Source organism: Ostrinia nubilalis, chromosome 7 (genome assembly GCF_963855985.1).
Source record: "Ostrinia nubilalis chromosome 7, ilOstNubi1.1, whole genome shotgun sequence".
Classification (NCBI taxonomy): domain Eukaryota; kingdom Metazoa; phylum Arthropoda; class Insecta; order Lepidoptera; family Crambidae; genus Ostrinia; species Ostrinia nubilalis.
The window spans coordinates 4,684,089-4,696,038 of NC_087094.1; the positions used below are offsets into that span (position 1 = coordinate 4,684,089).

Consider the following 11,950-nt stretch of genomic DNA (forward strand, 5'->3'; position numbering starts at 1 on the left):
GAATACCATTACTAAGTATAGATTACGAAAGTAATTTCATGCATAGAACACCGAGTAGTCCATAACGACAGTTCAAGCGAAAGTAGTTTTCCAAAACTCATAAAACAAAAGAATAACGTCTTACAAAAAAAACTTTGACATTAAACGCCAGTCATTCATAACCGTCATTAGAACAACGGCGGTTCCCATCATTTATTTCCTCATAATTCGCAAAACTGACTATTCCTAACGAACTTAATTCGCTCTTTATCAAGTTTTTCTTTGTAAAAGCAGTCAGACAAAATGAAAATGTAAAAGCATGTTCTCGCCTCACTTTTAGAATGAAATTTCCTTGAAATGCCCCTGTGGGTTGCAAATTAGGTTTATTACAGCTCTTAGTCGAAAGGAAGTATAAAGTTAATAATTTTGCAACTAAATAGATATCCGCCGTGTGAACGGAGACGGTCCCCTAGTAACGTCGTTAAGTCTTTTTTATTATCTGTAAATTGTGTTCAACAGTAGATACCTACCTAAAAGACAATTTAGGTATGCCTTATAATACAAAAGGAAGCAAAAGGCTAGGCAAAAAAGCTCATTACCACCATCCATCGATATCATCACTACTTATTATAAAACTAAGAACGAAAACGAAAAGTCGCTTTCCGCTGTCTGTCCCTATGTATGCTTAGATCTTTAAAACTACGCTGCGGATTTTGATGCGATTTTTTTTAGGTTTTTTTAAATAACTAATACGAGTCATATTTCAAAACTCATCAAACTTTTCTATGGACATGAATAGATAAAATTGGTCATATCTTAAAACTTATGAAACTTTTCTATGGACATATTAAGCTTGTTCGATGCGTCTTAGACTCGGCTACCTCCAGTGTCAGTGTGACGTGCTACTTGACGTGCTAATTTTGGGACACCCTGTATTTTGTGTTAACCAGAGCACTTACTTAACCAGAATATTATCCTACGCGGCGTGTTTAGGCTTCCCGTGGGAACGGTCCAACAAACTTCTACATTTCAATCTAGGTCCCCGTCCGTAATCCTGCGGGATAACCTAGATTTTTGCCAAGGCTCTTTAGCTTAATTTATTCATTAAAATATTCTACTGTTTCCGACGTAAATGATCATATTTATTAAACGCACAGAATATGGCCTGCAATGAAATTTCCTGATTTCCTGTGATTTTAAAACTTTTGAAAATTCGGTCGTAAAATCTAAAATATCTTTTACTACTTTTTTTTATCTCCGACTGGAATAATTATTTCCTCATATAAATATTACTTAGGTAGGTATTTGTGTTTTACGTTCAGCAAGACAAAGCACGAGGACCAAACATTATTCAAAATTAAAATTGTTGTCATAATATGAGGGCTTTGTAGTAGGTGAAGGTATTTGAACACCGAATAACAGTGTGCTAATTAAAAATTATTAAACACATCATATCAAGCAGACAGTATTAAAATAATAAAATATAGCCACGATAGCCGAACGGTGAAGGGGTCGGAGTGGCCGACTCGAGATCTGAGGAACGCGGGTTCGAATCCCACCGCCGCAATAGTCGAGCCCACTCGTAACACAAGCTTATTTAGTTTAACACGAGGGGCTAATGGGACTATTAGTAATTTGGGCAATACAAATTGCTAATAATCTTTAAAAAAAACACAAACAAACTTGACCAGGGTAACAAACAATAGTGGGTTATTTGACGTTTTCTAAACTTTTATGTGTTTAAACAATATGTAAAATAAATAATTTTAATAATATACTTAGTGGACGTCCTATGGCTGAAATGATAATGATGATGATTTAAATGATTGAAGGGATATAAGCTTAAGTATTTAGTAGTAATGCAAAGAAAAGCTAACTGATTTATTTTTATTTTCATCTAAATACGAATGTTTAAGTATCTTCTTAAAAAGCATTCCTTTTGTCTATCTCATCAAGTCCTGACTGAAGTAAAATCCCAAATAAATCCTAATTTACGACATAAGAAGTGAATTTAATACCCTTTTCTTTGGCAGATTAAAGTTTACATAGTTGAAAAGTTTCTATCTGCCGACTTCAGACACATTTCACGGGTTCCAGACGCCTTAAAGTAATAACTGCCAGACACGAACGAACATTCGAGATATTACCTTCTTCTTTAGACTTCAAGAATTCTTATAACCATGAATAAGTATACAGGGTGTAACGAAAACGCTAGCAAAAAGTTTACCAGTGAATTCAGATCATACTTCCTTCCTCCCGAATTTACGACTTTTCCACACAGTCCAATTTCATTTTCGTAAAGTAGTGATATCCTGTGATTTCTAGATTTTCATTATTTAAGCAAACATATGTTAAAAATTTGAGTTTCACTTAAATGTGGTTTCGTATTAAGGACCCTAAATCAATAATGGAACGTGGAACTGTTTTAAAAATTCCACAAAAAATTACAGCTTTCAGAGCTAATATTTATTAAATGTATTGTCAAAAACAACACAATGATTATATTGTTGTGGCACAAATAAGCAGAATTTTGTTTCTGACATGATTCTTAGTACTTCCCAAACGTCCCCACATTTATCCATTGTTTGGGAGATTGTGCGCTGTCAGTTAGGTATGGAATGTTTTCGTTTCTTTTACTTTTTTGGGTTCCGTAATTCAAAAAGAAAAAACCATTATTACCTACGGTATTCCGACTGTCTGTCAACCTTTACTGGATTACTTTGTTCTGACCTTGTCTAGACCTTTTTCAATTTAAAACAGAAATCAGGCTTCAAAGTCAACGCAAATAAAAAATGAGGCCTCATTTTAATATTTAATCACTCGCCAGTCCAAAACCTATTGGCTACGTAGTCCCTTCATCATGAAATTAGGCACCTGAGTCTTCTTTTTCTCCACAAATGCTGCGATATCTCTGCTGTCTAACTTTGAATACTTCTTATTTAGATTTACCTATAACCTATAACATCATACTAGACTGTTTGAGCAAGATGTATGCTCCGTCCGAGGATCAAACCCGGGACGTCCCGGTTAATCAAGACTCTTATTAGACACCGATGTCTAACGATAACGATTCCGAAATCGTTAGGTTTTTCAGCTGTAAAAATTATCTCTATTTTTCAACAGGAAAATGACAACAATCAGTCTCTACGAAAACCGAATCGCTCTCCCATTGATTTCTACAGGTCGGTGATTAAAAATAAGTAGGCCATACCCACGTCCCTGATTCTTCGGCTCATGCATTATGCGGTCCCTACCAGACCCTCATTTTCTTGTCAAATTTTATTAAGAATTCGGAATGTCAGTATCCCATTTTTGGCTTTTGCGTGTTTTGCATGACAACCGAGGCACGTAGCTGGCACATTACATGGCTACGATGTTTTTTGCTTATCTTATTAAACTTGTGCTCATATTTATGCATAAGCAATAAAAGATTGAGTAAGAAGATTGTTTTACGGCTTAAATAATGTTGGTACGTTTTAGTGTGATGTTATGGCAGTTTTTATACCTGCAGACGCTATAAATTGTAGCTTTATATGGTTTTTCAAGTGACTACTTAAGAGTAGTCACACCTACTTCTTCTTCTTATCGTGTCGAAACCAAACCTACATAGTGTCAGCCCAAAACTCTGCTACAAGAGTGGCGTTGTCAGCAGCATTCATTAAATCTTCCTGCGTGCAGTTGCTCGGGCCTCAGGGCACGACATCATGTCACGCCTACTATAAAACAAGACCATTTTAAAATTTTGTTCAAAGTAATATTCGAAAAAGGATCTACAAACATAAAAATTGGTTTAGTACCTGCTTTGAAGGGATTTTCTTATAAAGAAACTGGTTTACGTTACGACAAAGTTGCAAAGCAAATGATTGAAAGTAAGTAAATGATGTTTATGTAATACTATCAATTTGGCTGAAAATGCTAAAAAAAGAATTCAGCAAAGCTAAGGAGGTAGAAAATTAGAGATCCGAAGAAAAAGAGCCCAATCTAATTTCGTGTCAGTAATCACAAAAATAAAGCTACCAAAAGCAAGTCGTAACCCAATGAAAAATTTCTTTATTAAACTGATGTTGCTTATTTACTAAAAGGGAAACTTTGTATGTACCTATGTTAATAAGAAATACTGTAGTAGGTAAATTGTCATGGTGGGGTAATGTACATACTATGATTTAGTTTTATGAAATTGATAACTACGACTTTCTTCTTGGGCGCCAAGACTGTATTACAAGATTTACAAGGTATTTATAAAATAAAAGTATTAACTAACATGCATTCACCCTCATTTCGTGTTTTTATGTAAAATTAGTGCTCTACCAATCTTTTTCCTGTTTTTTGATCGTATGTATGAATTAGTAATGTAGATAAAAACATATTTTTGTCATCTCAATATTTTCTTATGTAGCTTGGGTGAAACTATAGAAATTACTCTAATGATAGACGACATCATAAATATCTTAAAACTTTTCCATTTATAAAAATACCGTTCATAGAATGCTTAAAAACGAAATCACTACTGTATCTAAAATAAAAGAATCAACAGAATTATATTCTTACATTAGCCAAATAAAAGTTACTGGACCAAAACCACCCGAAACCGTTCAAACGAAGGAAAAGTAAATAACAGAGGAGCTGTTTTAATTAAACTAAATGTACCCTGTCCTATATCCCTTTAGGGTTAAGATAAAGGGAATAAGGGATGATTATAAGACCATTCCAATCTAGAGCACACTGATGTTTACTCTTAGAGTTTTTAATCTTCTTTACCATTGTAGATTGGGCTTTTATCCTTTTAGTATTGCTTGATTTATTTATTAAAATTTAAATTTTTGTCTCTATTTCATCTAAAAGGTTAGAAATGGCCATAGTCAGTGGTCACTTTAGGAAAAGTATGAAAAAAAAATATTTTGATTGTTTTTTGTGTAAAAACTTCAAGCATTCGTGTTAATAACATAAATATTTGAAAAATTGTTGTCGTGGTAATTTAAAATATCATACAGTTTGTAAATTTTCGAAGAATTTCGTATTTTAGGTGTTGAGTTTAAAAAAAGAAAGATAGGTATATTTTTTTCTTATGTTTCCATGACCATGCTAAGATATAAATTGTAACGGATCCTCATATCAGCAATGTGACGCTACATAAAAAGCACAATATAGAATTCAGGGCACAACAAACTTGTATTGCCCATTTAAGAGGTCCACATAGATTGTCCAAGGCCGTAGGGTGACAATTTACCTCAGAGTTCAGTAGTTAAGGCTAGAGATGTTAGCAACGTTATTTCGGATACAATACAAATCCTAATTTGTAACGGATACGGATATCGTAAAATTTGCTTCTTTTGAAAAAAAATGAGAGTACAAATATTCCGTATTTCGAATTCGAATATTTCCGATGGATATGAGTTCCCAGAAAAGGCCGAAAACCAATTGCTTTTTTTCTAAAAATAGAATTTGGTTATATCCATAGAGCCGCTTTTTCCTGGTATTATTATCATATTCTTTTAATTTTGTACTTTACCAACTTGAAGAATGTTCAACAAAAACAGATTAATAATACGTCAACGTCTTATAGAGAGAAGATATCTAGGTACAGACAGACGAAATCACCTAAACATTACGATATCTTATTTAATTCATTGTAATAGGTTGTATTTTGCAATAAAAAAATACAGTTTGATGTCCTAACGTTCGGACATCGTACATAGTATTTTGGCAAGTACGGATATCATTATACCTAGTTTTCACTACACACGGATACGAATAGCAACCTCTAGTTGGGATCCCAAGTAATAAGGCGAGTATTAGGGTAACTCGAAAGCGCTGGCTCAGCCCAATTTATAAGCAGTTAGACAGGCCTGTTAGCCGGCAGATTTGAATTGTTTTATTATGATTGTTGCTATAGATAAGCTGAAAGATCCGAATTTTCCTCTATCGGTAAGATCTTAGAGGATTAGTTTTTGTATCTAAGCACAATGGTGACGTATCGGGAACCATTATTAATTAATTACTCTGTTTTTGGAATCTAATAAGTTGAAGCTAGTCGCTAGTCAAAGATAAGTTGAAGCTTTGCTTGAAAGTAGAGTCAAAAGTATTTTTGTACTCTTAGGCTGAGTTGCACACCTAACTTTGACCGTAACTTTAACGATAACCGGTGCTTTTTGTATGGAGTTTGACAGATTTTTGACGTTTGTCAAAGTTAAATTAAGATGGTGAAACTCAGCTTTAATCCCTATACTTATCTCTGCTATATTTAGGAAAATTAATATTCTTGATTGTTGATTGATATTATAGCCATATGACTAACCCCAGATAATGACTTTCAAGATAAGATCCAGATTTAGGCCGAGTGTAAGTATAGCCTATTAGGAAAATTACGCCCGTATTCACAAACAATACTATGAGGTCTCATAGTGTGCGTGGACGCACAGGGTGACACACGAACTGTGATTGGTTCGTGTGTCACCCTGTGCGTCAGCTCTATTCGACGCTGTGCGTTCGATTAGTATCATCGTATCAAGCAAGTAGGCGTTGGAGTTTTAATGGTTTGGATTTGAAGACAACAACCCTTTGGCTGAAGCCTGTAATAATTGGTTTTTATATTAATAGTAGATCAGTTACAAACTTATCTACAATCATTTGAGGTTATTACTCAGTCCTTGGTCTCCATTATTAGTTTTCTGACCCACCATTATACTTCGTATTCTGTTGACGAAGCTGTAACATCTTTTCTATTGTTATCACTGCATTCGATGCACTCAGGGTCTTATCCTCTGAGCTGAATACCAATAGACAGATTAAGCTCTACATTAGACCGTCCGATGCTATAAGTGGTCGGGTCGGAATGGGAATGGGTGAGTATGCAATAAGGGTCGGATTAAGCCCGTGGGTCGCTGCTGACTCGGCTTAATTTATAAGCAGTTGCCAAAGATGTGAATCCGTGCGAATAGGTGGCGATTTTGTATCGAATTTTGTGAAAGGGTATATGATAATAACCTATTCTATTTCAATAAGTATTTTTTTATGATAATCAAGAAAATTCTTTACTGTAGGAGCCTTTTTAATTTACTAGAGGCAGATGGAGGATTTGCCAACACTCCCCGCGTTACGAGTTGGCCAGACGGATTGGTGAGGCCTGAAATTCGTTTATTTGTTATCAACTATGCTGTCTTATACTTACATACTCGTATATTAAGAAAGCTTTTATCAGTGAACAATTATTGACACTGATAGCCCATAAAAAACATACTTACGCTGAAGGTTTTATAGAAAACAATGAAAAATAAAGATCGTTTAAACTTAACAATAATTTATTACCTTCATTATACAAAATTTAAAAATGTACTAATGTAAAGTAAAGGTGAAATGGTACAAAAATATCGAAAACGTCCCATGATGGCTTTATGGTTTAACATTGCCGTGAATGTACGAAGATTCCATGTTGTTGCGATGCGAAGCGAACTGCCTTGTGTGTTTTTACGCTGAAGCTGTAAAATGATAAATATTAATTAAATTATTACTTGTAACATAATCATGTCCAGAGAATTAAGATTTTTTTATGCATAACAAGACAGGTATTTGAACACAATCGCACCTGGTGTTAAGTGGGATGCAGTCTAGGATGGTACATATCTGCCCTATGATAGATTCATAGACCTTATAGAAGAACAATTTTAGAGACCTTTGCTGCCTCAAAATTATTTTATGAACTCTATCCCATAATCATTGCCACCACACTTTTAACCTTATTTGCTTATCGATAAGGTCGAAAACGAAAGAAAATTATCAAGTTGTAGTAAGTACCTATAGTTTATCTTCATAGTAAAAGAAAATATACCTTCAACTGGTGGTGGCGCTGCTGGTGCCGCTGGTTCAGGCGCGGGAGCCGGCGCCGGCGCAGCTATGAAAAATAATCAATTTTAAAGCCTTTCAAAGTCAACGTCAAAATTCCTTTATTTACATGGATTAAAAATAGTGCTTACAAATCGTAAAATATCGTATTAAAATAAAAATAATAATAATAGACTACCTAATTAAAAAATACTTTAAAAGTTTTTCTCTTATGGAGCCTTCACATACGGGACTATTCCCACCTCTCTTTCCCACCTCTGCAACTCCTGTATAGCCAGGATTTACAGCTTGACCGCCAATAAAAACCCAACCAGTGAAGGTCAAGTTTGTCCCGGGGGAAAGTTAAACTGTCATGAGCCTTCACATGTCACTGCCAACGCTTCGAGACCAACATTTGGCAAGTGCTGAGAAAAGCTGGTAATTTTGCCTGGTGGTGACAGAATTGATGCCACCATAGTTTGAACTCGCGAAAAGCAAAGCTATTTTCCAAACTCTATGGCCGGGTGGGTATACTGAAGTATCAGTGGGCTGGTCACGTTTAGACAATCTCTGAGGTCGATTGCAGACAGTCGGACGTTGCATACGGACACTGCAGCTAAATTGCAGTTTGAATGTAGTTTTAATGCGGTTAGTTGCATTGGCATAACTACATTGAAACTGCAAGTTTGCAGCTGGCGGGACTTGAATACCATCTGTAGACTTGGTGACGGTTCAAAGTACGATACTGGTAAAATATTAAGAGTGGTTCAGAATCATAGAGAATTTTCATCATCATCATCAATATGATCATCATCATGAGGCAGCAGAAGCATGATCCTCTCTTGATTTGCAAGGATGAAGGATTTGGCCTCCATCCCCCACGCTGACCAGGCTTGTCATGGTGAAGATGAGAAGAACGATACTCATGAAATTGTTAGACCACCGATTTTTAATTGGCCGACAGATGGGTACGATTGTAATTCGTATGAAGAATTGGCTGATACCAAATCGTGCGCACTTTCATATTATGTCCATACTAAAAATCAATGGTCTGCGCCTAGGCTAAGAGTGATCAGTAAAGAGTGGGTATCTAAAAAGTGTCTCCTACCTTCAGCGGGCGGCGCGGGTGCGGGTGCAGCTGGGGCTTCTGCTGGGGGCGCTGCGGGAGCACCTGTGTAAAGATAAAAATTATTATGTTAAACCAACTTTTAATAATACATTAGTTCAGTCTGAGTTACCACGTCTAGTAAAGGCGTCTTTTGATTCTCCTAATAATACCAGGATCGAGTCTAAAGAAAACTGTTCAAATAATAAACCTGTAATATAATGCATTTTTTATTACAATTGACTAAAAATATCTAATTTCTTCGCCAGGGCCGTCTTCAACCTACTAGGGGCCCTGAGCACTAAGGATCAAAGCCCCCCTTGATTCTTTTTCCAGATGATAAGCCCAAAGTATCATCTGGAAAAATGTCTTTTGAGCAGACGGGGGCCACTCGGTCGCGGGGCCCTGGGTACGTGCCTAAAGAGCCCAGTGGAAAAGAGGGGCCTGTTCATCGCATTATGAAGCAAAGCAAAGTGATACTTTGGTTGCTATACTCGTAATTTTTACCTTCAGCAGGGGGCGCCGGCGCCGGTGCCGCTGGGGCGCCTTCCGCAGGCGCAGCGGGAGCGGCCGCAGGCGCGCCTGTTGCAAAGGATCCAGAAGCATTAGCATTAGTTGGGGTTAGTATGATTAACATTGGCAATGCAAAGCAGATAAGGTAAATGCAATATTATTTCAATCCAAAGTAAAAAAGTAGTGTTTAATTATTTAAGAATAATAATTGAAAGCAATTATTTTGCTTCCGTAATTATTTGTTTAGTTCATAGCATTATTGAAAGTAGTAGATAAAAAATGGTTTCGTTGTAAGAAATTGGATAGGAACATTAGAAAAGAGGTGTTTGAGATTTCGATGTTGTTCTCTGAAAGTTTTTAGACTATGGTGGTGGTATGGTATGGTATCAACCAGTATTTTTATTAGTAAGCTTCAAACTTAATAAAATAGAAATAAGGCTGTAAATTAAAGCAGTCATTAAAGCAGAAAGAGAAAACATGTAAACCTTTTGTTGTCATCCGTGGAGACATCTCACACAACTTGAATGGAAACCATTATCAGCCTCCAGACCTTAAGTCTGCGGGCACGAGACTGGCGACGGCCGAGCAATGGCGGGTCAGGCGACGGTGGGGCGGCCCGTTCGTGCCGCAGACTAATGCCCGTTTTCACCATCAATCCCTAATTTTAAGTGACCCCTATGGTACTTTGTATTCATATGGGTCACTTAAAAATTAGGGATTAATGGTGTAAACGGCCATAAGAGCATCATCTAAAATAAACGTCATTTAAAATACAATACCTTCCGCAGGCGCTGCTGGTGGGGCGGCGCCGTCAGCTGGGGCGGGCGCAGGGGCGCCTTCGGCTGGGGCGGGGGCGCCCTCAGCTGGGGCAGGGGCACCTTCTGCTGGCGCGGGGGCCCCTTCAGCCGGCGGGGCGCCCTCAGCCGGTGGGGCACCTTCTGCAGGTGGGGCCCCTTCCGCAGGCGGGGCGCCTTCCCCACCACCTCCTTCCTATAATTTTATAATGCGAATGAAGTGGGGTAATTTTGGGGTATTTATTAGTTCTGTACATAAATAGTGAGAACAATGTGTAAGCAATATACTTGTGAAAAGCTTGTTACGTGATGTTTTAATGATATTAAATTGTAACTAAGCTTATATACATTTTTACATGTTGTTTGTTATACGTCTGCAGTCTGCATTTAAGTATTGTTCGCTTACTGATTTAGGCTGAGTTGCACCACCTAAATTTGACTGTAACTATAACGATAACCGGCGTATTTTGTATGGAGTTTGACAGATTTTTGACGTTTGTTAAAGTCAAAGTAAGATGGTGCAACCCAGCCTTAATGTTATGCACGTTAAATAAAAATACGTAAAACGCTTCTATAAACAATTAGCGTAATAACAATTAATTTACATCTTTATGCGCTTAGTTTATAGGCAGTAAGTAAGTGTCAATATCGATAACAACTATAACAGTTGACAATAAAATTGACAATGGATCATTAAAATGTATTGTTACACAGTTGATTCGGATCAATCGAACGGATTGTCGCAATCAACGTTAATTCATTAATTGAATGGTATCGTATGAACGGCGTGTGATGGTTAATTCGGATTAAATAATAACCTATCTCCGATTGTATTGCGTTATTATTGGGAAAGAATTGTACTGTATCTCATTGATTTAATATCAAATATTTTGTATAGAAATGTTCAGTTGAAATTGTAACAGAAGTGAGATTAACTAATTTAATTATTCAGTGATAATCCAATCGACTGATACAAAGATGTAACTGTAACGCGACGTGATTGGGATGTTACGTTCCATACAACTCCACTTGAAGAAAAGTAAATTTTAATAATCGTATTACAAGGTAGACTATTAGAGCTTAAGTATAAGCACTGGCTTACTAAAATCGGTGTAATTACAAGTCAGAGAGTTAATTTTATTATAATTGCGAAATACAAATCTTTCCCAAACACAAGAGCGATAAGCGCTTATCCTTTGTACATATAAATTAGTCCGTAATAAGTAATAATGAGTTATAAAGCCATAGATTAAGCCTTTAAGCGGGCAAGGCCAAGTTCACGAGATTTCGAACGAAATCAGTTTCGGTAAGCGGGCGGTATGAAAAGCTTAACTTAACACAACTTACCAAAGCTTTGAGAATCGGCTGCCTGGAAAGTCTTTCAATATCTTTTATTATTTATTCAATTTCGTCTTTCAATATAATAAAAGCCTGTGTATTTAGTTGATAGATATTTTACTTTATGTTATAAATAAATCAATTTATTTTCTTAGCTTAACTTTTGATCGAAATTGCTTGGTATCTTTACTGTATTTAAGTAAGTATAGTCCTGTAAATCCACTCATAGGTGGACTTACGTAGATCATCGTGGAGTTTTTCATACTAATTAAAAATGTATGACATAAGTTCAAGTTACTCGCATTATAACTTGACTAGGCGGTTATCCCATTCATTAACTGTCTATTGGAGCAATATGTAATAGTACTTTTAAAGAGTAGACTTTAGACAGCGCTGATAGATT

General features: G+C 36.4%; 1 protein-coding gene and 1 long non-coding RNA gene across 2 annotated transcripts; both read right to left on the reverse strand.

Annotated features, from left to right (window-relative positions):
- Positions 1 to 7,259: 7,259 nt before the first annotated feature.
- On the reverse strand, positions 7,260 to 8,930 carry LOC135073080 (uncharacterized). Its single transcript, XR_010257578.1, has 3 exons — positions 8,906 to 8,930; positions 7,805 to 7,867; positions 7,260 to 7,454 (listed from the first exon to the last, which is right to left on the reverse strand). It is a non-coding gene; the product is annotated as an uncharacterized LOC135073080 (long non-coding RNA).
- Positions 8,931 to 11,795, reverse strand: LOC135073473 (skin secretory protein xP2-like; the record flags this gene model as incomplete). Its single annotated transcript, XM_063967657.1, has 4 exons — positions 11,787 to 11,795; positions 10,195 to 10,405; positions 9,410 to 9,484; positions 8,931 to 8,968 (listed from the first exon to the last, which is right to left on the reverse strand). Coding segments are annotated over exons 1-4 (333 nt in total), but the record flags the coding sequence as incomplete, so codon positions are not given.
- Positions 11,796 to 11,950: the final 155 nt, after the last annotated feature.